The sequence below is a fragment of the Enhydra lutris genome, unplaced genomic scaffold (genome assembly GCF_002288905.1).
Source record: "Enhydra lutris kenyoni isolate GAN:26980312 unplaced genomic scaffold, ASM228890v2 scaffoldscaffold5, whole genome shotgun sequence".
NCBI lineage: Eukaryota > Metazoa > Chordata > Mammalia > Carnivora > Mustelidae > Enhydra > Enhydra lutris.
The window spans coordinates 19,331,014-19,357,111 of record NW_019154089.1 but is presented as its reverse complement, the minus strand read 5'-3'; the positions used below and the strand labels follow the sequence as shown (position 1 = coordinate 19,357,111).

General features: G+C 41.1%; 1 protein-coding gene across 1 annotated transcript in view; it reads left to right on the top strand.

The window, feature by feature from the left end:
• LOC111140871 (dedicator of cytokinesis 2) overlaps positions 1–26,098 on the top strand; it is a 406,275-nt gene that overhangs the window by 72,727 nt on the left and 307,450 nt on the right. The window contains exons 20-22 of the mRNA XM_022493104.1: positions 1,129–1,218; positions 2,262–2,362; positions 3,219–3,353. Of these exons, the coding sequence (XP_022348812.1) occupies positions 1,129–1,218; positions 2,262–2,362; positions 3,219–3,353 (326 nt within the window). The remainder of the gene's footprint in view (positions 1–1,128; positions 1,219–2,261; positions 2,363–3,218; positions 3,354–26,098) is intronic.

Below are 26,098 nucleotides of genomic sequence, written 5' to 3'. Positions count from 1 at the left end.
TTCCTGCTGCTTACAGAATATTATGCATTATACATGAAAGAGGAAAAGACATAAGGGCTCACATTTTAAGTGAAACAAGCAGATAACAATACAAATGTCAGATGTATTATTGTATCCACATGGTGTTGGAGAATATAGAGTCTGAGGTATAAATTTAATTAAGCAACACTTCTGTCCAGTTCTATGGGACAGGTGTTTCTCACAGGTCTTGGTGATCTTGTTTCCATCAGGAACTTGGTCCAGCTAGAAACTCTGAGATTAAACTTCTTTATTTGGTAGCTGTATGTTTTCAGGGACTATAGGAAATATTGACCCATCCCTTAGTAAGGAAGAGTATCAGATTTTAGTTAATTTTCCATACATGGAGAAGCAATGGTAGAATGTTCAGATCAGCGCTTTAAATGTGCACTATTGACCCACCTTCCTGGTTCATCAGTAGCAGGAAAATTCTCCAGACATCCTTTCACAAGATCTGTCACCTTTGGGCAGCTTGCAGAAACATCTGCGAGGGAATTACATTGTCTCCATCTTTGCATTCTTTTTTATTTTTCTAAAAAAGTTTGTTATTGAAGTATGTAATACAGCAAAATATATACCCTAAGAGTATAGATTCCTATATTTTTACACATGTATATACCCATTTACCCACCCTCTAGATCAAGATACAGTACATTTTTGACATTGTGGTAGGTTCTCTCATACCCCTTCTTTACCCCTCCCCATGCTAACTGCTATGATAGATTTTTTTTTTTTTTTTTTGCCTGTTCTTGAATTTCATGAAAATAGAGAAATAAATAATGTACATTTTTGGGTCTGACTTATCTTACTCTACACAATTCTTATGAGGTTATCTTCATTGTTTCATGTAGAAGTAGTTTGCTCTTTTTTTTTTTTTTTTAATCACTGTGGAGTATTCTGTAGTATTAAAATGCCACCATATGTTCATTCATGCTGTTGGTTGACAATTGGTTTGCTCCAAGTTCTGGTTCTTGATAAGAAAGCTCCCTGAACCTTTGGAATGCAGCATATGGTGGATGTGTGCTCTCATTCTCTTGGGGATACACTGAGGAGTGGGATTTCTGGGTCACCTGCACTGTTTTTTAACATGACCTTCATTATTTTGTCCAGTTTCTCCAAGATACTCTGGATGCCCTCTTCAATATCATGATGGAGCATTCTCAAAGTAATGAGTATGATATCCTCGTCTTTGATGCTTTGGTAAGAAAGAGGGGAAAGGTGTTTAGTGATATTAGACATTAATATGTGTCTCACTGTGAGAACACTGAGAATTTGTGGCCTTAGTGGCCCTTTCAATGAACTTTTTTGGATGTATTGTAACTTTTAGCAACCAGAGCAATGAATGAATGAGCCGCTGCATTTGTTTGTTTGTTTGTTTGCTTCTAATTCATTTAAAAAGCATGGCTGGGTGAGTAAAAGGGGAATTTTAATTGTTGATGTCATATTGGCACTGGTTGAAAGTACATGAAGCTGGATACCATGAATAATGGCTTCAGCTTTCCATGAATGCTGGGAGCTAGTCCTTGGCCAGGTTGTGAAGCACCCAAAATGTTTCCTACCTTCTTCTTTCTCATAGTCTCCAACTTAGCAGTGTCATAATACCTTCCTGCCCACCCAGCCCATTTTATGGTGGCATGCTTTCTTGATCTATCCTCTTCCCTCTTCCCAAATGGTGTCTTCCTCTGATCTGTCCCATCTCACGTTTCTTCAGTGTCATGTCCACACGAAGGTATCAATAAAGTTTTAATATGTTAACTACTTATGTCAGTGACATTTACATTTTAAAGAGATTACTTGGAGACAACCGTGACTTAATCCAGTGCTTCCCAGAAGGTCTTCTGGAAAGCTAGCCCTCAAGAAAGAAGCTTTTTAACAAAAAGATCCTTTGATTAAATAACTCTCAGGGAAGTGTTGGACATTGTATGACCCTCTTAGAGATTCACAATGGATGTAAATATGTTAAAGACTCTAAGAACTGTGCTGTAAAGAAGGCAGTATTAACAATGATATCCTGAGATTTGTCAAACTTACATGACCATGAAACTCTTTTATCCTACAATACCCTGTAGCATGTTTCATGGAATGCTTTTTAGAAGAGACTACATTAATGAGACTACTAACAATATATTCGTGAGCTAATTTCTGAGCAAAATCATTTTGCTGGAGGTTCAGTTATGCCATGTGAGTATGGCTTCCTGCCTTGGGTCTGACCCCTAAACACTGATTCCTTGAATCTTCCTCAGATCTACATAATAGGACTCATTGCTGACCGGAAATTCCAGCATTTCAATACCGTTCTGGAGGCTTACATTCAACAGCATTTCAGTGCCACCTTGGCTTACAAGTAAGTTACTGTACATATAGGGATTTCTTGTGCACCCCCAACTTGCCCTACCAGGATGCCTAGGGCACAAGGAACTTGAGTATTTTCCTTTTGCACCAGGCAGTGTGAATTCTCCCTTTACTGATAAAACTCCATCCATGCTGGGTTATCTGGATTAAGTAAAAATATGCAAACCCATAGGTTAGAATGAATATTTTATTGTGGTAGAAGTACAGGAAAACATTAATTCATTCAGTCAATCAGTCAGCTATCATTTATTGAATAGCTACTTGTGGTAGACACTGGGATTCAAAGGCTAGGAAGGAGAAAACACAGGCCAAGTATAGTACCCATTATAGCTTGGGTACAGGGGATGATGGTTACAGATGGGGATGATACTGGAGAGGTTGGGAGAAGCCAGTTAGTAAAGGGGTCTTGAAAGCTGGGCCGAATAATTTGCAGTTTGCCTTGCTGGTAATGAAGAAACATGGAAAATTTCTCAGCAAGGGAATTCCATAATATTATTAGAATATTTTCTGTAGGAAGCAAATGTTAAAAAGAGCATTCTCCCCACCATTATTCCCACTCATATCCTGATTGTGACTAGTTTTCCTAGTCAAAAGATTGGTTTTTTCCTCACTAGTTTTTTCTTTGATGGTTTTCTATGGGTAGGAAATACTTATTCACTCCCCTGTATTAAATATATATATATATATTTTTAAGCAGAGTTATTTTTATGGCTGCAAACGAGTTAGTAAGCTTAGCTATTCCACCACCTTTAACCTTTGATTGAATGCTTTATAATTTATAGAGCAAATTAATGACCATGCTGTGGGCTGGAAAGAGATGTATTTTGAAAACATAATCCCTTATTCAGGAAATTGATGACGGTGCTGAAGACTTACTTGGATACCTCCAGCAGAGGGGAGCAATGTGAGCCGATCCTAAGAACCCTGAAAGCTTTGGAATATGTGTTCAAGTTCATTGTTCGGTCGAGGACATTATTTTCACAGTGAGTGCTTGTTATGTAAGAGTGATTGATTAGTTCTGCAGTTCCTCCAGGATATAACAGTATTTGTGTCATCGGAGAGATTCTTTTATAAAATTACAACCAGCCATTGATCAAAAACAACTTAAAAATCCAACATAGAGAGTTATGAATAGGTTATAATTGTTCCCTCTAAGCTCATTCAGGCAAAAAAATAAATCTTAACATGTTATAGAGTTATGCTTCATCCAATGAACTTGATTTGTGATTTGAGGCTCTTCTGTGTTTCATCTATCATTCTTCATTTGATTTGAGATAGAAAACTTCCCAGGAATCTTGAGTGTTAGAGGTGCTGGGAGTGGAGAGAGCAGAACTTAGGGACTTTGACAGTTATTTGGCTCTAGGAGGTTGTGCACGACAGATGAGCTGGTATTTGCAGTTGATCTGTCTGTCCTTGAGATCCTAGTAGCCAACAATTGAGCTGACATGTTAGAACACCTAAGAGATTTGATGTTTGATGAGCAGTGTTACAGAGGTTAGCTGTTGTTTTTGTTTTGTTTTTTTGTTTGTTTGTTTATTTTTGAAGGGCTTCGGAGATAGAGGCATTCAAATGCAATGTGCAAAAGAATAATTTACGTTCATCCTGGCTATAAGGTAAAGTTAGGCAGGCAATTGGTTGTGATTGTGTATATGATCAGATTGGTTGTGTGTGATGGGAAATAAGGAAAACTTATAGAGAATGTACTGCCTGGATTCTCATCAATGCAAATGAAGAACATTCAACTCAAACTGATTTATTAGAGAGAGTAGGACTTTTATTTTATTTCATATTTTTTAAAAATCCAGAACATAGTTGGCCTCAGGTATGACTGGATCCAGATACTCGATGCCACCAGGGTATCCCTAGATCTTGCCTCTGGGTCCTCTGCTAAGGGTCATGTGCTATCGTTTTAAACAGTCTGACCAAGAAAATGAATGTGCAGTGGTTTCATGTGCACCTCTGGAGCCATGGGCTGGGTCAGCCACTTACAGTATCGACTTATTTAGTTGGAGAGATGGTTCCCCAAAAGAAAGTAGAAAACTGTAGTCATCATTTTGACCATGACAATGGATGGGCTACAAATTTTCATAGTTGACAAGGCATCTGAAATATGAATCATTTTAGATTCTCCGAAAACATTCTTTGAGATTTCAGGTGAGAATTGGAAGAGATGAATGTCTTGAACCTTGTCACATAACATATGTCATGTTCATTATTCTTTTTTTTTTTAACTTAAAACTTTTAATTTTATTTTTTTTTTAAATTAAATTTAAGTAATTTATTTTTAATTAAATTTTAGGCAGTTTTATATGGTATAATATTCGTTTCTGGAGTAGAATTCAGTGGTTCATCACTTACATACAACACCCAGTGCTCATCATAACAAGTGCCCTTCTTAATAATATTCATCATCCATCTAGCCCATCCCCCATCCACCTCCCCCCACCAACCCTTATTCTTAAAGTGAAGTGTCTGTTTCCTCTCACTTGCCAGTTACTCAAAGTAGAGACTGTGTATTAAAGTCTTAGGGGTATTTTTCCATGTTTGAGAGATACTTGTCAATTATTTGAAAACGAATGGGTCTTTCTAAGGGTTGAGTTTCTTGGAGGAGTTCAAGGATTCAAACATTATAATTCCAGATTAATAGGCAAAGATATGTTATCTCATCTTGCAAGTGAGAACTTTAGGTTTACAAGAAGAACGTATATTCTTCATTTATCATACCTTCTGCCCCCTTTTTCTTTTGGTTTATTTTATTGTTTCTCCTTCCCTGCTCCCTTCTTTTCTCCCTCCCTTCTTTTCTCCCTTCCTTCCTTTCTTCCCTCCTCCCTTCTTCCTTCCCTCTCTTCTTTTCCTCCTGTCTTGTCTCTCTTAGTCTTTGTCTCTTCCCTCTACTGGAGGAAAGGGCATTTGCACATTTGTCTTCTTCTCTGCCTCAAGGCAAGTCATCCTGCAGAATCTCTAGCTCTTCATTCAGTGTAAATCTGGTGTTGCTGGAACTCCAAGTGACTTTTGGCTACTTAAGGAGTGGGGTGGTCTGTTATTTCTTGCTGTATCCCCAGCATAGCATATAGAACATCATTGATACTCATGAAATACCTATTGGACAAAGTGCATTTTGGGGGATAAGGGATACCTCTGGTCAGAAGAGATGTCTCTAAGATAATCCAGGCCTGATCTTGAGTCCTTTCGCATGAACAAAGTATAGGCTAACCTGCAAGGAAAGTCTAAGACCCCATGCTGAGGGAAGGCGGTTTTCCTTTGTCTTGTTCATTTTAGAAACTTTATCAATGGTTTTGCTCTTAGTACAGCATCAAGGACATGGGGAAGCAATGGAGGTATTTCTCCATACTAGGAAGGCCTTTTACTTGGGAGACTAGAAAATAGAAGGTTTGAAATTTATAAGCCAGCTGGTGGGAAATCATAATATAATTATTGCTTTGGGGACTTACTGTGTCTGGTATTGTGTTCCTGTTTCCTGTTATTTCTTTGTCTTCTTTCCTCCTGTGCATAATTCAGCTGATCTAGCTCCCATTAGCTGTTCCCTTGCCATTTTTCTTTGCACATTCTGCACATGAGTGCTTGCGAGGGTTAAAGGATTATCCTATATCAATATGCAGGATGCAATTGGGTAAGGGAGGAAGAAAAGTTGAGAAAGATAGAATTTCTTAAGGATTATTTATTTCTATCACATAGCCCAATAATGTGATTTCCTTTTTCCCCTCTCTTTATGTCACTGGCTCCTGAGTCAAAATCTGGGGCAGGTCTGGGGCAGGTCTTTGGGCATCCATCTGTGCCATAGTAGCAATGGAAGCTGGCAGAGCAGGTTCAAGCTTTTGCCATGGGGAGGGAGGCTTAAAAATATGGGAAATTCCTAAATCGTAGGAAGTGTGTCCAAAAGATGTTCAGTAGCCATCAATATGACCATCATCCATTAGGCTTTTCTGGAATGACTAAGCTTCTGGGAGGTATAAAGCATAGTGAGAAACAGAAAGAGCTGAAGTGATTATCTTCTAGGCACTGAGCTTCTTTATAAAATTCCTTGCAGCTCCTTTTATCCTGAAGCTCAAACAACCAGCTGAGCTGATCCCCAACATTTCTGAGCTGTAGAATTACTCAGTTCAGAGAAGACTGTGCTTCCCCGAATTGCACAATATGTGCACTGAAAAGCTTCCCTTCCTGCTGGCCAGGCACGTTAGAAATGATGCTGCAGCCCTTATGTAAGGATGGCTCTCTAAAAGAGAAGAAATCCAGAACATGGTGCTAGAGTGGGATTTGTTCCCACTTGTCTATGTTCCTTATAAATCCTAATGCTGCCATAGGCTAAAGTACAGGGGCAAATGTGGAGCAGTGATTATGTTCATGTTGTGTTGGTGCGTGTTGGTTCAGTGGTCAGTGTCACACTAGACAGACCTGGGAAGGAGTCATATGTTTGTCCCTGTGCCCAGCTTACTGAGTGACCTGACCTGTCTGAGCCTCAATTTTCTCATCCCTAAATGGGGATAAACCAATTCTTAGTATTTTGATGATGAAATGAGACTATACCTACAAAGTTATCCATGTAGTATCTGGTACTTAATTTCATAAATGTAACAAATGTTACTTGGTATTGTGTTTTTACCTAGGCAAGACAGGAAGGGTTTTTATTTAAAAAACTCAGATTTAAATTAATAAATGGTGTCTTGATCCATGCTCAAAATTTGGCTTATAGTCCATGCAATCCTAACCCTTTCTTGTTGTTTTTGTTTGCTTGTATGTGTGTTTGTTTTTAAGGAGGAAGTGTTATGTTTACCAGGTGTCTGCTTTTTGAGGATCACAATGTAGGGACTTTTATGGCTCCCTGAATTCCCCTTGGTCTATTGCTAGCCCATTGGCTGACCCCTGTTTGTGTCTGCTGTGTGTGTGGTCAGGCCCCTTGGGCCCAAGCAGCCATGCACCGAGCTCTCTGCTCCCTGCTTGTGCTGCCTGTCTTTGCTTTTGCATTATGCCTCCTGCTCTTGTTAAGGATCTGCTTATTCACTGCTTGCTTCCTCCTCCTTCTCCGCGTGCTCCCAGTCTCCTGGGGCTGCCCTTCCACGCACATATTCCTCCTTCATCTCCCTCATTCCCATCCCCTTTGCTTATGAGAGGCAGTCAGCTCAGTGGTTAAAGGCACAATCTATGGAGCTGGCTACTTAGGTTTGAATTTCGCACTAGAATCCTACCACTGCCATTTACTAATGTTTATGACCTTAGGCAGATTATGTAGCCTGCCTCAAGCTCGGTTTCCTTATGTATAAAACAAGCAAGGATGTAAAAACACTTTTGGGCTGTGGTGCAGACTGAATGAGCTAATGGATGTCAGGCACTTAGCACAGTGCCTGTCACAGAGCAAGCAGCCACAGCCATGGTGATTATTACCTGCTAAGTGCATTTCACTTATTATCTCCATTAGTCTTCATAAAAACCCAATGGAAAGCCTCCTCTCCCCACTTTATCTCATCTGAGTCCTCACTCACTCCATGCCGGCCATACAGGTCTCCTTGCCGTGGCTCAGGGTCCTGACTTAGGGCCCGGGCGCCTTTCCCCTCATATCTGCTTGTTCACTCCCTGTCCTCTTCCATATCCTCACTTAAATGTCTCCTTTTCTCCCTGTTGAAAACTGCAACTTCTGATTCCCCTCCCTTTCACTCTGTTTTTGATCTTTTCTCCCTGTCCACATAGAACTAATTAGATGTTAACATATCAGATGGTAATTAATTATGCTTTTGTTTACTGTCATCTCCCTGCTAGAATGTCAGCTCCCAAGCTCCTGTCTTTGTTTTGTACTGAGAACAGCACGTGGCAGGTATTGACACTTGTTCAGTGTGAAACGGGACACCCTTCCTGTCCCCCTTTCATAGATAGGGAAGCTGAGACTTTGACTCACACTTACAGGTCACACAGGTAAGAATTAGCAGAGTAGGGCTGCACATTCTTTCTCATCTGATGATTTTTTTTTTTGAAAGATTTTATTTATTTATTTGACAGGCAGAGATCACAAGTAGGCAGACAGGCAGGCAGAGAGAGAGGAAGGGAAGCAGGCTCCCTGGTGAGCAGAGAGCCCGATGCGGGGCTCGATCCCAGGACCCTGAGATCATGACCTGAGCCGAAGGCAGAGGCTTAACCCACTGAGCCACCCAGGCGCCCCTCATCTGATGATTGAATTGAAGAACCAGAACTTTTGGAGGACCATGCAAGTATAAAATGTGGTTGGCTATGATGGGGACCTATCCTAAGTGAGAACAGCTCCTCATGGAAGGATTGACTTTCTGGGTACTGTCAGGGCTGCAGAGAGGCACAAGGCTCCTTGAGTTTAGGTGCTATCATCCCTAAGCACAATAGGACTTCAGTAAAAATAAAGATGAGTTAGAGCAGAAGTTATCAGGAAAGGAGTCCTTGCTATTATGGCAAAGCTATCCAGGCAAACATGACTTGATCCTCATATTCTTTCAAAGAGTGAAGAAAGAAGAGCTGACACAGGGCCAGCCTAGGTAACTCACCCAGGTAACTCAACCTCCTGCTCCCCAACCCTCACCTAGGAGCCAGGAAGGATGGCCATGGTGTGCACAGTACCATATACCTGTACTGAGGCTTCCACTCCATCAACATAGGTAACCAAGAAGCATGGTTCACACATCCGGTGGACACCCCCCCAGTCTGGTTCACTTCATCCAGGGGCAGGCATCTTGGCCTTTCTGTGCTTGCCTTCAGCATCAGGTGATCAGATAGTCTCTGATGTTCTCTTTTGCATTTTATTTTGCATTTTGCTTTATTCTGTCTGTCTCCCCTCTCAGCCTCTACCTCGCCCTCCCACCAGCTCAATTTCTTCTTATGTAAATATTATATACTAGTTCACCCTCCTGGTCATGCATATGTTAGGCAGTAAGACTGTCGGAACAAAGCTCGGGCAAGCCCAATGTAGCCTGCAGTCAGAGGGAATACATAAGCCTCTGCCTTTTTAAACAAATATGAATTTAACTCCAAGGCACTTTCCAGTGTGATTTGTTTTCATTGTTCATGTATGAATAAATATTTAAATGTAATCATCTGTTTATGCTGAGCATGGGCTGGGATGCCTGTCACATTGCTATTCCTGTTTCTCCTGGATATAATTTGTTTGCATGTTAATGCCATTTATTCCTATGTAAGCCTCTGTTTTTGGTTTTGAATATAATTTCACTTTTTGATGACAGTAATGGCTCAGTAAACTGCACAATTGCAGTTAATGGAATTATTTTATGATAACATTAACTTGGCATCAGATCAGGGTGGAAGAGAAAACTGTCATCAAAGGGATATTGTCAAACAGTTACTTCTCTTTAATTTATTATCTATTTTATGAGTTGCTACAGTGTTGAGGGGGGAGCTAACAGCTTGTTTATTACAAACATATGTAGAAAAGCTTTGTAAACCATGAAATAAGTAGCCATCATTGTGATATGAAATTGTTCATGTGCATGCATTTTAAATAGCCCTCTTTTCCCTTTGCATATAGAAATATTAGTAAACATTTATTGAGCACCTATTATGCACTAGGCACTTTAAGTGCTGGGGACTCTGGAATTAATAACTAAGGCTTCCTCAAGTAGCAGTAACACAGGAGGGCATGCTGCTTATGCTTCCCAGCAATCAATCACAGTTCCCTGGAATAAGCAGTGATCCATGACATGATGCCATTGAGGCTCAGGGAGCAAACAGGTTTAAATGACACACTCCATCTCGGGAGGATCCGTAATTCTTCTCAGAGGAGGTGATGCTTCAAACTAAACATTGAAAGAGAGAAGAATCACAGAGTCCAAGTAGAGGGAACAACACATGGACTACGATGTCCAATTACTCCTGCCACTCCTGAGGACCATTTATGAAGCCTCTCCGCTGTGCTTGGCCATGGATCACTTTTTTACTCTGCCTCCCTTCATACTCCCAGCAACCCTGGGAAGTATAGATATTATGATGTTTGTTTGACAGAAGAGGAAATGGAAGCCCAGAAAGATAGAGAAAGTGACTTTAGGCCACACAGCTTGACATTGGCAGGGAGGAGTGTGACATCGGAGCCCAGGTTCCTTGTGCTGTGCTATGCCTGTGAGCGGCACATTTGTGGAGAAGAGTGGCTAGTGGGTGAAGGTATGGCGGTGGAAGAGTGGGGACAATGCAGCTGGTGAGGTGGTTTGAAGCTGGACGGTGAACAACTTGCATGCCAAACTGAGGAGTGTGACGTCATCCTCTCCGCCAGGGGAGGATGGCATAAATGCTGCCGTCAGTCCTCAGAGCACAGGGTAAGCACCCCAGCAGGTGCACAGACTCATCCATTGGGATCAGGTAAAAAGATGAAAATTCCTTTATTTTGTTCCAAGAGGAAGAAATTAAACTTTATAAATAATTGACTTAGAATAATACTTGGATATAATTTATAAATAAATAAGCATCTGTTGAGAATCATGCTTACTTTTCATTTTCTCATGGAGCAGTTTCCAAATCCTGTTTTTGGCAGTGGGAGTCATTGAATTTTTAAAGCAGGGGATCTACAAGGGTGCCTGGGGGGCTCAGTCAGTTAAATGTCTGACTCTTGGTTTTCGCTCCGGTCGTGATCTCAGGGTCATGGGATCATGCCCCACGTTGAGCTCCATGCTGGGCATGGAGTCTGCTTAAGATTCCCTCCATTTCCCCCTGTCTTTCTCATGAGTGCACTCTTTCTCTCTTTCTCTTTCTCTCTCATAAATAAATAAATAATTAAAGCAAGCCAGCCAGCCAGCAAGCAAGGTATCTACATGATTTAGAGTCATGTTTTAAAAAGAAAGATCACTGAAGAACAAAGGTGAGTATGTAGAAGGTGTAGAGGAAGGGAGGCAAGACGTTAATCATGAAGCTGTTGCAGTAATCCAGGCAAGAAGACTTGAGCTAAGGCAGTCTTAGTAGGGCTGGAGAAGGAGAGGAAGAAGATAAGGTGTATAAATGGCAGGATGGAATGTGGGTGGGAGTGAAGCTGTCGGAGAGGGCCAACAGATCAGCTGATCTGAGGTTCAACTTTGTAACCCATCTGATTTGACATTATTCATCAACATGATGAATAGCGGGAAGGAGAAGTTTTGGGGGAAGATGATGTGTTTTGGTAAAATTTGAGATGTTTATTGGCATAGCCTGATGGAAATGTATAGCAGGTAGTTAGATACAAATCTAAAGTTCAAGAGAGTAAAGAATAGAAATATAGTCTTGGTGGAAATTGAAGCAAAGAGGTATTTGAAGCTGTAGCACAAAGTGAACAATGCTATAAAACTCAGGATGAAACCCAGGAGATTAGCATGTTGAAGGGGTGGGTGAAGAGGGAGTCCCAGGGAAGGCTGATCAGGGATGTAGGAGGGGAAGCAGGAAGACTGGCAATCCAGGAGCCAGAAAAGAGAACATTTCAAAGAGGGAAGTGTCAGCAATGTCAACATGCTACAGCAAAGTCATGGGGACTGCAAGCTGATCAGAGGCAAGATATTTTGCTGTGAGGAGGTATTTGTTTTCTTAGCCAGCCCTTTCCCAGAGCTTAGCATCTTTCCTAATATCCAGTTGAAGACCCTAAAGAGGCAGAGGGATCAGCGCTTTGAGGTGCTATCGATTTCCCATCATCTTCATGTGAATTACCTACAGTGTGGATTGTCCTTTGCCAGGGTGTAATCCTAGTTTGGCTTCCCCCAGCTGACCCTTCAGAGGCTGAATAAACTGTTTCCTATAGGGTGGTGTATTCACCCTTCACTCACAGCAAAGTGTAAGACACTGGCTGTCTGCTTCTATTGTCCCTTTAAATGGCTTAATTTTGCAGAACAAGACTATCTATGCTGTAGATAGTTAAGGGAAAAGCCACGGATGACACAAGATATTCATTCTTCTAGGTTGAAGCAGTAGACAATTTCCTTTTCTTGTTAACTCCTTGTGAAACATCTAGAAGCTCGCATGCTGGCACAATTCTTGCCTTTGTGCCAAAAAAAAAAAAAAAATGGCTGTTTCTGTCAAATGCTGAAGCTGGCGGTTCCTCAGAGAATGACTTGGGTGAGAGATCAATTTACCGAATAAATATGTAGATTTAGGAAATGTGTTTGCAAATCCCCTGTAACTAAATATGAACATGCAAGATAATGAAGGGTCTAGCTTGCCAGAGGGGTGAAATTCACCAAGCTACCATTATTGTCAGGGATGCTGAACTGAACCTGGGTGACTAGGCATACTTGGTGAACCCCTTTAAATGCATTTGAGGCAGCATCACCTCAAAGTAGAATTCGTTTCCTTAATAGGAAATAATATATTGCTCAGTTCTTGGGCTTGCGGCTTTTTGTGTCTTTGGGGTGGATGGAAAATTAAAGAGGACTTAATTATGAGACATATATGGTCACTACCCTTCATGTCTCCAAACTAGTCTCTCTGTCTCTCAGATCTACTCTTCTAATGCAGCCGACCTCAAAGACCCATTAATTCAATTCAATCCATTCATTAAATAAATATTTTTGAGCCTTACTATTTGGCCAAGTTCTAGCCTAGATTACTGCAATAAAAAGACAGAGGTAGCCCAGCCCTCATTCTGCCCTTGTATAGTTCCAGGGGGAGACAAAAAACCAAAACAAAACAAAACAAGAAAAGCAAACAAATACACCAAGTCATTACAAACCATAATAATGCCAGTAAAGGAAATAAGTTGAGATACATGGTACAGCATAGTGTTGAAGAATCCTAGTGACTACTTGTGTAACCTTGGGCACATGACCTAACCTCTGCCTTTGTTTCTTCATCTAATGTTGATTATATTACCTCATAGTGTTATTTATTAGGTGGGTTCTGAAGAAGTGACTTTTCAAGTGAGATATGAAGGATGCTAATGAATCAGCCACCAAGGGATAGAAAGAAGGGTCCTTCACGGAGGAAAACTCTGAGCAAGTATTCTTGAATAAGAAAGAGCTTGAAGTTTTCTGCAAAGTTAGAGAAGGCTAGAGTGGTTGAAGGATAGCAAACAAAAGGGAGAATAAGAGGAAGATGGACATGGAGAGACCTGGCGAGCCCGCCCTGCAGGATTTATTCTCAGTGTGTACCCAAGGTCTCTGCAGGCATTTTAGCTGAAATGCTAGCATTCCAGGTAGTGCATGGAAACTCAGCTGGTGGGAAAGGCTGGTGGCATGTCACCGGATGGCTTGGTGATGGCTGTCTGGACTTGTGTTGATGAAGACACTGAGGTTGCATTTAGAGGTGGCCCATGCAGGGAGTCATGACAGATTAATGGCACATAAACTGAGCAGTTTGGTGGGAAGGGATAGAATTCTTCACTCCAGTGTTCCTTACGCAGCCCTGATAGGAGTGAAGGGCTCTGAACTCAAACAGAGTGCATATTGTCCTGAAAAGCCTATGTGTTTTGGAGTATAGTAATTCTGTATTTAAAATTAAAAAGTATGTGTTTCTTACTCCCACTAGCCTCTTTGACTGCCTCCTGTAAGACACACGTGATAGCTGCTGCCCACTCTCTAATTAGACTGGGGACAGACACAGCCTGCGTTCCAGATCATCGGGGAGCCCCTTTAGTTTCTCCTGTAATCTCTGAACTCTGCTAAACACCATTATCTTATAATTACAACATTCACAACTTTTTAAAGCCATATATGTTTCAGCCACCATGAATTTTTGGTTTGCAATTTTGGATAATTTTTTAAAGTACAATATTATAGTGCCTTCTCAATTATCTGTTAATGCATGAGTCTAAAGACCCATATTACAGATAATACAAAGGCATTCAGTTTGATCATTGGAGTGCAGTATGTATAGACGCACCCTCACACACAGGTGAACTTCTCAGAGGAATGTTCTTCCAAATCAGAATTTGCTGAGCTAAATAGTATCCTTAATCCTGATTTTCTGTCAGATGAGCATTCTGGGGGGAGGGAAGAACCAGCAGTCTTGGGTACTATAGGGGTGATATAAATAAAGAGCTTTCCTATAATCAAATATATTTTGTGACTAAGCCACAGATAGTGCTATTATGTCAACAATTAAGGATATCCCAAGTAGCACGAACCACTGCATCTTGTTGCTGCTTACCTGTCTCTCCCAAAATGCTGTGTCTTGGCTTCTACAACACAGAACTCTTTTTGTATTCCTCATACTTCTCAGATCCTTCAGAGGTCCTGAAGATTGGTCTGCACCTCCTTTTACTCAATTCCCTCTCCTAGGTGAATGAATGAAACCTGGTGCTTCAGTTCTCACTGCTATGCAGATAACCCAGACATCCATCCAGACCTTTTCACTGAAGTCCACATCTCTGTGTCCAGTCATTTATTTGCTGTCTCCCTCTTTCATATCTCAAAGGCAATTCAAAGTTAGCATATCCAGACACAAACTCATGATGTCCCTTGTCACGCTGATCTACAATCTAGCATGTTGCACAAGGAAAAAAAAAAGATTTTTGTGACACTTCATTTTTTGTTTCTTCCCACATAATCTACATTCAAGTCTCAACCTTCCCTTCCCAAATATCTCTCCAATTAATCCATGTCTTCCCATTTTCCCTACCAACTTCCTAATCAAAGTTCTCATCATCTCATACCTGCAGTACTGTGTTACTTTCTCTATTGGTCTGGCCGCTTCTGTCCTTGTCCTCCTATCATCTATTTGCTGCGGAGTCTTTTGAATTTCCTAAGTAGATAGTTAAAACATCTGTAAGTATGGAAAGTTTTGTTTCTCCCTTTCTAATCCTAGCTCTTTCTCTCTACTTGACCGCATTGGCTAGGATTCTAAGTCAGTGTTAAGTAAAATAGTGATATATATTATGTATTGGCTTTAAAAAAATTAGATGCCTTTTTATCAGTTTTATGAAGCCCCATCCTATTACTAATTTGATAACAATGTTAATCATAAAGCAGTATTAGACTTTATTGTGATCACTGATATTTTGAATTTATTTCTACCATCTTAGCTGGGAACCCTCCCCATCATTCTAATTTTTCTGTCCTTTTTTTTTTCTTTTTTCCTTTTGAATTGCTTTCAATTTTCTCACTTGCTTTTTTTCATTTTACTAATTTGAAAGTTACATTTTATATCCAGTCCTATAGTGGCTATTTAGGTAGTCTATCATACATACTTAATCAAATCTCAAGTTAATATCTTTACAGTGAGTAATAGAAGGATTTTAGAAGACACTGTTACTTCCCTCTTAAATACTGTACTAGGATTGTGAAATGTCAACTAATGTATGTTAGACCTCACATTCTCCATGTCTCATAAGCTCTCATTATTTCTATCTTCTGTTTTGTTTTGGTTTGATGCATCCTGACTAATTTCTTTAAACCTATCTTTCAGCTTACCGATTTCTCTCTTAGCTATGTCTAATATGCCATTTAACTCATTGACTGAGTTTTTAATTTTAAGTATTGGACTATTTTCAGAGATTCTATTACTTCTTACTCAAATATAAATTTTTCATTTTTATCATTTTTGTTTCTTAATCATATTTTAAAGCATTCTTTTTCTATTTTGAAGCATATTAAATATGAGATTTTGTATTCTTTGAATTATAATACTTTATAATTCCAGTAGGGTGAGTCTTTGTGGGTCTAATTCTGCTGTCTCCATTTTGGATGACCATGATTCCTGGGCATTTTGTTGTTATTATTTTTTATTTTATTTATTTATTTATTTATTATTATTTTTTTAAAGATTTTATTTATTTTATTTGACAGATAGAGATTACAAGTAGGCAGAGAGGCAGGCAGAGAGAGAGAGGAGGAAGCAGGCTCCCTGCCGAGCAGAGAGCCTGATGCGGGGCTCGATCCCAGGACCCTGGGATCATGACCTGAGCCGAAAGCAGAGGCTTTAACCCACTAAGCCACCCAGGCGCCCCTGTTATTATTTTTTAAAGCTAACTTTATTTAGAACCTTAGCAGTTGTTACATATCTTTAGTCTTGAAATGAAGTTTTTGTTTTCCTCCAAAGAAAATGGAGAACACTTTAAGTCAAATTTTCTCTTTGTGGATCCAGGCAAGGACATGAATATGGAAAAACAAAACCAAATAAACAAAAGCATGAACAAAACAAAATCCGTGTGAGGACTGAGTTCGTGGTTCAGAAATCTCAATGGAAAACTGCTCCTTTTCTATCCAGCCCTGAGGACTGGGTAGTTTCCTCATTGCTCTCCTTCATGCAATAGATTTACTTTTCACCCTCCTTTTTAAGAAAGCAGAACAATTTCGGATACCAGCTTTATGCAAGGGTCTCCAATAAGTGGGCCCTAGGACTGATCTCATTCCTTCTATTCCCCAAGCAGCCACCTAAATGGAAGTGTAAGGATGCTAAGGTTGAGCAAATGCCTTGGGGGCAGAAGCTGACTTTATTACTCTCTAAGTATCCAGAATCTCCCTTTTGCTTGGTGTTTCTACTCTGTCATTTCTTTACTTTTACTTTCCTGATAGTTTAGCAACTCATTTTGGAAATCCAGCTTTGGTAGTCGTTTTCACTGAGAGGTTTTCCAGGGTGTTTTGTCCACCACACTGTCAGAAATGGAAGTCTTTAAAACTTCACTGCACTTAGAATGATCTTCCCACAGTTCAAACCTGATCTGGGTGCTCACATTCTTAAAATCTTCTAATTTCTCCTCATTGCTCTGAGGATGAAGACAAAACTGCATATGGCCTGTGAGGGTCTGTAGCAGCAGACCCCTGCCTGTCTCTCCCCACCCCCCACCCCGCCATCTCCTTTCACTTGACTTAACCCAGATTTCCTCCACTCCAGATTCCACGGTCTTCATTCAATCCCTCTGACCCACTCGGCTCTATTCTGCTATAGGAACGGTGCAGTTGCTTTCCTGGGAGTGGAATGCCCTTCCCTCTCTTCTTCCAGTTTTCTCTCACTCTCTTTTCCTGCATCACCTAAAGCATCGCTTCTGTGGGGAACCTAGACCTGCATTTGCAAACTTAATCAAATCTCTTCAGATTCTCATTGCACGTGTATTTTTTCTTTCATGTATGATCACAAACACACACACACACACATACACACAAATATTTTTTGAGCTCCGACTATCTTCCAATCACTGTGCTATGAAGGAATATAAAAGAAATAAAAATTGACACCCAGATAAATATCACAGCTGCTGTTCTAACTAATTGACAGGTCACCTCAGGATCTGGGAATCTAGAGATGATAAACAGCTTTTCATGACATTGGTGTCTCTCAACTCTTTTTAGAATTGGCCTTAGGGTCTACAACTTCTGAGAGGCCTTTCCCTCAGCATTTATTCTTCTTTATATTCAGCACCAACGCAGGTTTCAGGCAAGTTGGGCTCTAAAACTTGGTTCTTGTTTTAATCCTTTGAGTTGCTAATGAAATTTTCAGTCTAATTGAAATATTTGTCTAATGGTAGAGGTTTAGTTTGCATTGGCAATCAAGTGTTTATCCAACATATATTTATTAAGTAGCCAGTAGACAACTCTGCCAGGGCCTGGAAATACGACAATCAATTGGACAGACTTGGGCCTAGTTTTCATGGGATTTTATAGTCTAGCTGGGAAAGTCATTTGGTCGTTATGCAGATAGTCTCATGGGTGAGTGTAAAATGAAGGGGAGGAATTTGAGGTGCCCTAAGGTCATGGAATAAGGAGGTCAAATCTCATCATGGGGTCAGGGAGGCATCTTGGAGAAAATGTCATCTAAGTTGTGACCTGAATGATGAGTAGGAATTGGCAAGTGAAGAGAAGGAGGTGTAACTGGTGAAAATAAAGCTGGAAGGAGGTCCCTGAGATAGTAGGGAGCTTGACTCAGTCCAGCTGTGGAAAGGCCAAGGTGGCTGGAATTCAGTGACAGATGGATGGAGTAGTAGGAGATCACCTGGAGGGATAGGAAGGGGTGGATCTCCAAGTCCTTGAAGGTCAGGCCATGGCATCTGGTCATTATCCTGAGGAAAATGGGGAGCTATTACAGGATTTTGAACAAAGGATGATATAGCACTTTTGTTTTTAAAATGCTCCCTCTGACCATTGTATAGAAAATGGATTGAAAGGGGGTAGAGTGAAGGAAGCGAGGTGGGTTCAGAAAACCCTACAGGTTAGACATGCTAGGGCCTTGAATGAAGGTAGTGACCATAAAGATGGAGGGTAGCAAGTGGTTTTGGTCACTCTAGTTAACAATACCATATTACATACTTGCAGGTTTCTAGTAAAGTAGGTCTTACATAATTTTAATTATGTCAGGTGATAGATGTGTCAACTAACCTTATGGTGGCAATCATTTTGCAATATGTACATGTATCAAGCCATTATGTTGTACAACTTAAACCCACACAATGTTATATGTTAATCATATCTCAATAAAGCTGGGAGAAAATGGCTTTGGGAGGTGGAATCAATGGAACTTGATAACCGACTGACAGCTGGCAGATGGAAACATCCACCAAGACCCATGACTACCTACTCAAGGGTGTCTATGGGGCCATATGGTGTGCTGGTGAACTCTGCAGGGTGAGCAGGCTTGGTCTTGGATGATTGGCATGTCCTATCTGACTCTTTGACCATAGAAGCCCATGAAGAATCCTGGAGCTTTCCCTCAATGGTAATGTAGTCTACATATTGATTAGGGAGCCAGTGCCCAGAGCAAAGTAACCTACTAATGGTCACAACACACACTAATGCTGGAGTCTGGTTTAGAACTCAGTCCTCAGACCCACACCACCGCTCCTTCAGTTGCATTGCTCTCTGCTGGTGGCTTGCCTTGCTCTCAGCCATTGCACTACTCACATGAGGTCTTCAGTAATGCAAAACTTGACACATTTGAACTCCACATTTCTTCAGGTGTTCCCAGATTTCAAAACAAAGAGTTTTACTGCACATGTATTTTAAACCCACACCATTATTAAGGAAAATGTTAAAAATTCTATTTAACTCCACATACCAAATGTCAAGGCTCTCAGTGGAACAGAGTAGGAAACCTGGGGTTCATTATCCTTCTCAGGAAGCCATAAGACTGCAAGGACAAAGTTCAGATGCTCTTGGCATGACCACAGTTTAGAGTAATCATAACTTGACATTTCTTGGGCAGTTGTCTCTCTAGCTGCAGTCCATGCCAGGAACCAGGAGGTAGGTGAAAAATCAGCATTTAGATTCTATAATTGTAGAGGGAAAACTGCCTTTAGTTGTCTGACCTTGAGCTATATCCCCTGGCTGCAGCCCTACTTCCCATAGTGAGAACAAGAGAATTCAGGAAAGAGTTTGGGGGAAAAGGTTATTGTAGAAAGGAGCTGGAAAGCAAGAAACATCCACTCCCGAGGAAGAGTAGACACCTTTTTTGAAAACTAAATGTAATAGAGTGGCTGAGTGATGGACATTGGGGAGGGTATGTGTTATGGTGAGCGCTGTGTATTTTTTAAGACTGATGAATCACATTGGGGAACCTGGGTGGCTCAGTGGGTTAAGCCTCTGCCTTCAGCTCGGGTCATGATCTCAGGGTCCTGGGATCGAGCCCCACGTCGGGCTCTCTGCTCAGCAGGGAGCCTGCTTCCTCCTCTCTCTCTCTCTACTTGCTTCTCTGCCTACTTGTGATCACTGTCTGTCAAATAAATAAATAAGATCTTTAAAAAAAAAAAAAACTGACGAATCACAGACCTGTACCCCTGAAACCAATAATATATTATATGTTAATAAAGAATAAAAAGAAATTTTAAAAAAGTATGTGTATTGGGGCACCTGGCTGGCTCAGTCAGTACAGGATGTGACTCTTGAAAAAAAGAAAAAAGAAAATTAAATGTAGCATTTACTTGTTTAAAAGATCATAATAGGGGCAGCTGGATGGCTCAGTGGGTTAAAGTCTCTGCCTTCGGCTTGGGTCGTGATCCCGGGGTCCTGGGATCCAGCCCCGCATCGGGCTCTCTGCTGAGCAGGGAGCCTGCTTCCCCTCTCTCTCTCTGCCTGCCTCTCTACCCACTTGTGATCTCTTTCTGTCAAATAAATAAAATCTTAAAAAAATTTTTTTAAAAAGATCATAATATAACATAGAAGCATATAAGGGGACTGTTAACATATACAATCTCTTTTCTAAGAGGTAATAAAATTATCAATTGTTATAGATTTCCAGATTTTTGCTAGGGGTGTATGTGTGTGTATGTGTGCATGTAATCATTCTGCAATGTAATCTTTTCTGTTATCATTTAAGTTATTATGGACACTTCCTAGGTCATTAAAAAACTGAAGGAAGAAATGGTCAGAGAATTAGTCAAACCTATACCTGCATTTTTTGAGCAACTGGACCTAAAAAGAAAATGCTGAAAGGACTCTACTGAATATTAGCTTCTCTTTCAAGTAGATGATGCAATCTATATTTTTCTTTATGTGTCTTGGAACCACAGAAAGAGGGAGTGGGAGGGAATGTGTGTGATTGTGCATGCGTGCGTGTGTGTGTGTGTGTGTGTGTGTGTCTGTTTAGGAGCATTGTTTTGGGAGAACTCAATTTCTAATTATATTGAGAGAAAAACCCTGAATACCGTTTTTCATGCTAACAGAGAAATTTACTTAAGTGCAGAATTATGCAACTGAGTTCTTCTTGCCAAATTACATAAAGGCTGCAGCTCCTCTCAGCAGAATGAAGGATGGCTGGGACACACATCACACTCTATTCATAACTTAGAGTTCTTCTCAAGGCTCTTGCCTGTGTCTTATTACCTACTTACTATTAATTTATTGTACAAGGTTGCCGTATTTTAAAGTAAAGTGAATGTTTTGGATGGATGGTTTTCTTTCATTTCTTCCATGTTGTTAACTTCTTCTTCTTCTTTTTTTTTTTCTTGTTGGCTTGTTTGTTTGTTTAGGCTGCTTACGCTTCCACCTGAGGCAGTTTTTCTTCAGGGATTGCATTAATTTTTGTATGTTCATCCTAGACATTTTCAAAACAGGATCCCCCCATGTTGAGCTTGTCTTTTGTTCTCTCATCTGCAAACCATTCTTCCCTGGGGTGATCTATAAGAAGAAGACCGTTTACTGAAACTTCTTTGAAGTTTGCCCTAAGGGGGGATTCCTTCTCATATGTCAGACTCTGGAAAAGTAACAGCTAGAAGAGAAATAATTTGTCATTGACAAAAGGGTTGACACCAGAAACTGGTCTAAGCCCTCTGCCTCTTCACTGCTTCTTTCAATTAAATGAAGTCTGCATGGAATTCTCTGGGCCACCAGACTACTTGGCAATTCACACAGGCAACATTGTAGTTATACTAGCCCTTTCTTGAAGAGTCCCTTCCAGATGTAGCTCTACTCTTTCTCTTCTAACAGAATAATGTCTTATGTTTCAACTTTGTTACCCTTCAAAAGAGAACTTCTCTGGTCACTGTCCAGTTGGACGGCTTACTCTAGATTCATTGGACCAAGATTCCTTGTCTTAATCTACAATTCCAGATTCCTTTTGGGTCTCTAGACTTTGGTGTTGGGGGAAGGGGTCGGGATGGTGCCAATGACCATGCAGGGAAGAGGTGAGTCAGAAGGGGGCCCCTCTCGTGAATCCTTTCCAACCCTATTTCTTTAACTTAAAAGTGCCTGCTTAGTGCACTCAAACGTTTCTTTTTATAAATAGGATCAATAAACGCAAGGATGATTTTCAGACAGACTCAGCCACTGGTTAAGCTATAAAGATTCTTCATCCCAGGTTGGAGTAGGGTATGAGAAACACAGAAAGAGAGAGAAAGAGAGGAAGAGAGAGAGGAGAGACAGAGGGAGGGAGAGCGGGGAAGGGAGAGAAAGACAGAGAGACAGAGAGGCAGGCAGCTTTGGTATTAGAATGCTGCAATTTTTCCAAGTAATCACTCTTCTGAAACCACGACTGGCTTAATGGTCCTTTTTGTAAAGTCACTAATTCACACCTACTCTAACAGAGCAAATTATTGGGTTGAGGGTAGGAAAACCAACCATCACCTTGAGGTTAGAGCTTGAACAGAGAAAGCTTAGAGCCGGCCATTTAGCTTCCCTGGACAGTCCGGTAACATCATCCCTTGGGCAAATGATGCTTTCCTAGCCAGCCTGACTTGTCCCAGTTCCTGGCAATTGGTTATTACTTTGCTCTGTTCTCTGGAGGTAGAATTGCCTAGTGGTTAAGAGTGAAATTTGGAATAAGATGCACTCAGGCTTAAATTCTGACTCTGCCTTTTACAAGTGGGGTGACCTTGTGCAGTTAGCATAGTGCCTGGTTCATAACAAAGGCTTAGTAAGTAACAACTATTAGCACTAGTATTCTTAGTGGTCAAGGGAAGAATAATAAGGCTGCGTAGCTGAAGATGACTATTACTACTATCTAGTACAGATACCATTAGAACTAGCTGAACTGCTCAGAGTTCTGGATTCATAAGATGTTTCTGCACAGCTACATTGAATGTGCTGAAGCTCATTCATTTAATACTTTATCATTAGTTGATGCATTTGTTTAAACCCCCTTCTGGTGTTCCAGGACTACTGCTACATAGACATGGGGATAGTATGACCGAGATAGCCTTGACTCTGCCTGCATGGAGTTTATAATTTAGTGGAGAAAGCAGGCAAATAGTGATGGTGAAGAATGATGTATTCACACAGGGAGCACACAGTTGCTGTGATAGTCTGCTTTAATGTTGAGTGGAGCGCACAGCATTCATTAAGGAAATTCACCAAAGAAGTGGCCTCCCTTCCATAGTATTCCTCCAGCACCTGGCATCACATCTGGGGTAGACAAGTCTCTCGGCTCGTGTGGCAAAATAGCAGAATGGTATATCATGACCTTATTGTTGAGTAATTTTATCAGATCTCAGTGGCATTTAAAATAGATTTTTCATTTTAAAAACCTTCCAATTAATCTGGCCTTGTTCCCAGGTACTCGTGAAATGAGTCAGGTATGTGCCTCGCCAAGAGCAAATTTAGGGGAAGATGTGACCAGGTGAGGGAGACAAGGGAGAGCTGGGGGCCAGGTCTAATCTTGCAGGGCATTTACAGGATGGCTGGGGAGGAAGGAAGGAGAGCAGGGCAGGTTGTGGGGATGGAATGGGAGGGGGGCTGCTGGGGGGCAGAGGTGCCACCAGGCAGGCAGTCACTGTGGTGAGTGTCCACTAGAGCCCTCGTTCCCTCCTCTGCTCTTCTGTTCCCCTGGTTCATGTCTCTTTAATGTTTTTTCCTTTTTCTCATATGTAAAATATGAATAATAATAGTCTATACCAAGTGAACTAATCCATGTGAAGAATTTAGTGCAGTGCCTGACCCTTAGGAAGTGCTCAATAATAATATTAAACTTTTATTATTTAACTTTTCTCACTATGTGCAAAAATATAATTTACCTGTTGGCCTGCCTCATGATTTCTCTGGGAACGGGGACTGGGCCTTACTCATATTTATCTACCCTGCATTGCCTGGCTTGCAGCAGGTGCTTAACAAATTGTATTTGTCTTTATGAAGATGCTGGGTTGTTTTTTTTTTTTCCCTTCATAATGCTTACAAAGATCTAGAAGAAAATTATGGTACTATATAACAATAGCTAGCATTTATTTAGTGTTTACTATGTGCTAGGCACTATGCTAGTTGCTTTGCGTGCATTATTTGCTTGTAGGACCACCTCATGGGGCTAATATCATTTTACTAATGAGAAAACTGAGCCATAGAGAGACTAAGAAACTTAGCCAAAGCCACCCAACTGGTAAGTGTCAGAGCAGAGTTTGGAACCCACACAGTCTTACCTAAATTTCTGTATTGTCTTAAAGAGGTAGGGAAGAAAGCAGGAGGAGGCCTGAAAATGTGGGTCAGAGGAGCGGCCAAGGCATAGAAAACAAAATGGGGCTGGCATGCCAGGAAACCCACCACCTCTGGAATGTAAAGTGAATCTTTAGATTCTAAAGTGAATCTTCCTGCTAGCTCTCCAAACCCGAGGATGTCTTGGTTAGATTCGGCTCCCCTGGGCTGCTGGCCTGAGGTTGGCATCTCCGTTTTAGGCTGAGGCTTTATGTACCTGCATGGAAGAGGTGGTGCAAAGCATTGTACACACCATATGGGGCTCCATTTGCATTTAGTGAGTGCTCAGCTGTGCACAGTGTCTCCTTAATGAATCACATGCAAGCAGAGCACCGCTATATTTATCCAAGCCCTGGGACCTGGAGTCCTTGCCGGGGTTGGGTTCGCATGCCCCAGAACAGCGCCTTGCAGGTTGTTCCGGTTTTCCTTGTGGTCAGGGCCTTCGGGCCCGTCAGTAATTCGTTCCCTGGCAGGATCAGCTGGTTTCTGAAGCATCTTTCTAGGCAAGCTGAAGCAAAAAAAAAAAAAAAAAAAATGTTTCCCTCCTTAAGCTATAACAGAGACCAAGTGCTAAAAAAGGACCTTGAAACCACATCTGCCATGCCCTTGACTTCAAGGCCACGCTTAAAGCCTTGCAGATAGATGAAGCCATATTTTTTCTTTCCTCTTCCAGCTTCTCAGGAGAGGTCCTACGGTGCTGAATGGCCCCCATCATCAGTTTATTTCTTGCATGTAATCTGAAACCCTTATGTGTTTTATTTCCCTTAGTCACTCCTTCCTGGAAATACTCCCTTTATTAATATGTGCTCAGATGAGAGAGTTTCCCAGTATGATGACTTCTGTGCTTAGGAATCAACCACAACAACATGAATAGTAACTGAGATTTACTTAACACTTATTAGGTGCCAGCTATAATATTAAACACTTGAAAGACATTATCTCCTTTTTTCCCACCCCAAAATCACCCTTTGCGTGAGCATTATGTCTCCATTTTGTCAGTGAAGAAGGTAACGAGCCCAAGGCGGTGTAGCCGATACATGGAAGAATCTGGCTAGAGAGCAAAGCACTTTGTGCTAAGTAGCTGTTTGCACCACTTCTCCTGCCCAGCTGCACTCATTTTCTCCAGCTCTTCTTCCCATTTCTACCAAGTAAAACGCCAGGCTTAAAAAGTCACACACACACGCGCGCGCGCGCGCGCACACACACACACACACACACACACACACACACATGCTAAGTAAGACCGCAACAACTTTGCTTAATGATGTAATCACTGTTAAAGGCAAACCATTTCCCTACAGAATTGGTTCTTTAATCTTCACTGGAACTTAGGTGTAGTATGTTTTTTCCTTCCCTGGACTAGAATGTGGTGTTTAGGTCCTTCACTTGTGACATGAATAACAAGGAGCAGCTTGGCTCCCCACCGAGGCAGATGGCCCTGAGCTTGGCCTTCTGGGATCTGTGTCATCTGCCCTCCCCTGTTAGATTCTCAGAGCACAGAAGGAGAAGAGTTCCAAGTTCTGGTTCAAGCTATAGCACTAGTACAGTCTGTGACCTAGAGCAAATCAGATTTTTCTTGATGGTAGAAATTAAATTCAGTTTCTTACAAAGTTTAAAGTTGAGTGCATAGCCCTGACTTGGTCTTATAGCCTAAATATTTCTTTTCTTTCCTACCTCAGTCAAATGACATTTAAAAGACGGTAGTGAAGCCAAGTCTCTTGCCTACTCTGGCCTTCAGTTTCTTCTTCTGTACAATGGGAAGCATGGACTAGATGCTCAATGGCCTTCTCCATAGCTCTTTGTTTAGAAATCCAGGAGGCAGCAGGAAGAAACCCCTCTACCCTGCAGAGTCCTGACCATAACAGGGTTGTAACAAATCCAACCAGGGCTAGTTTAAGAAAAAAAGGAATTTATTGGAAGAACATTTGTGCAGCTCATACAATCAAACTAGAGTTTAAAAACCACACAGGAGA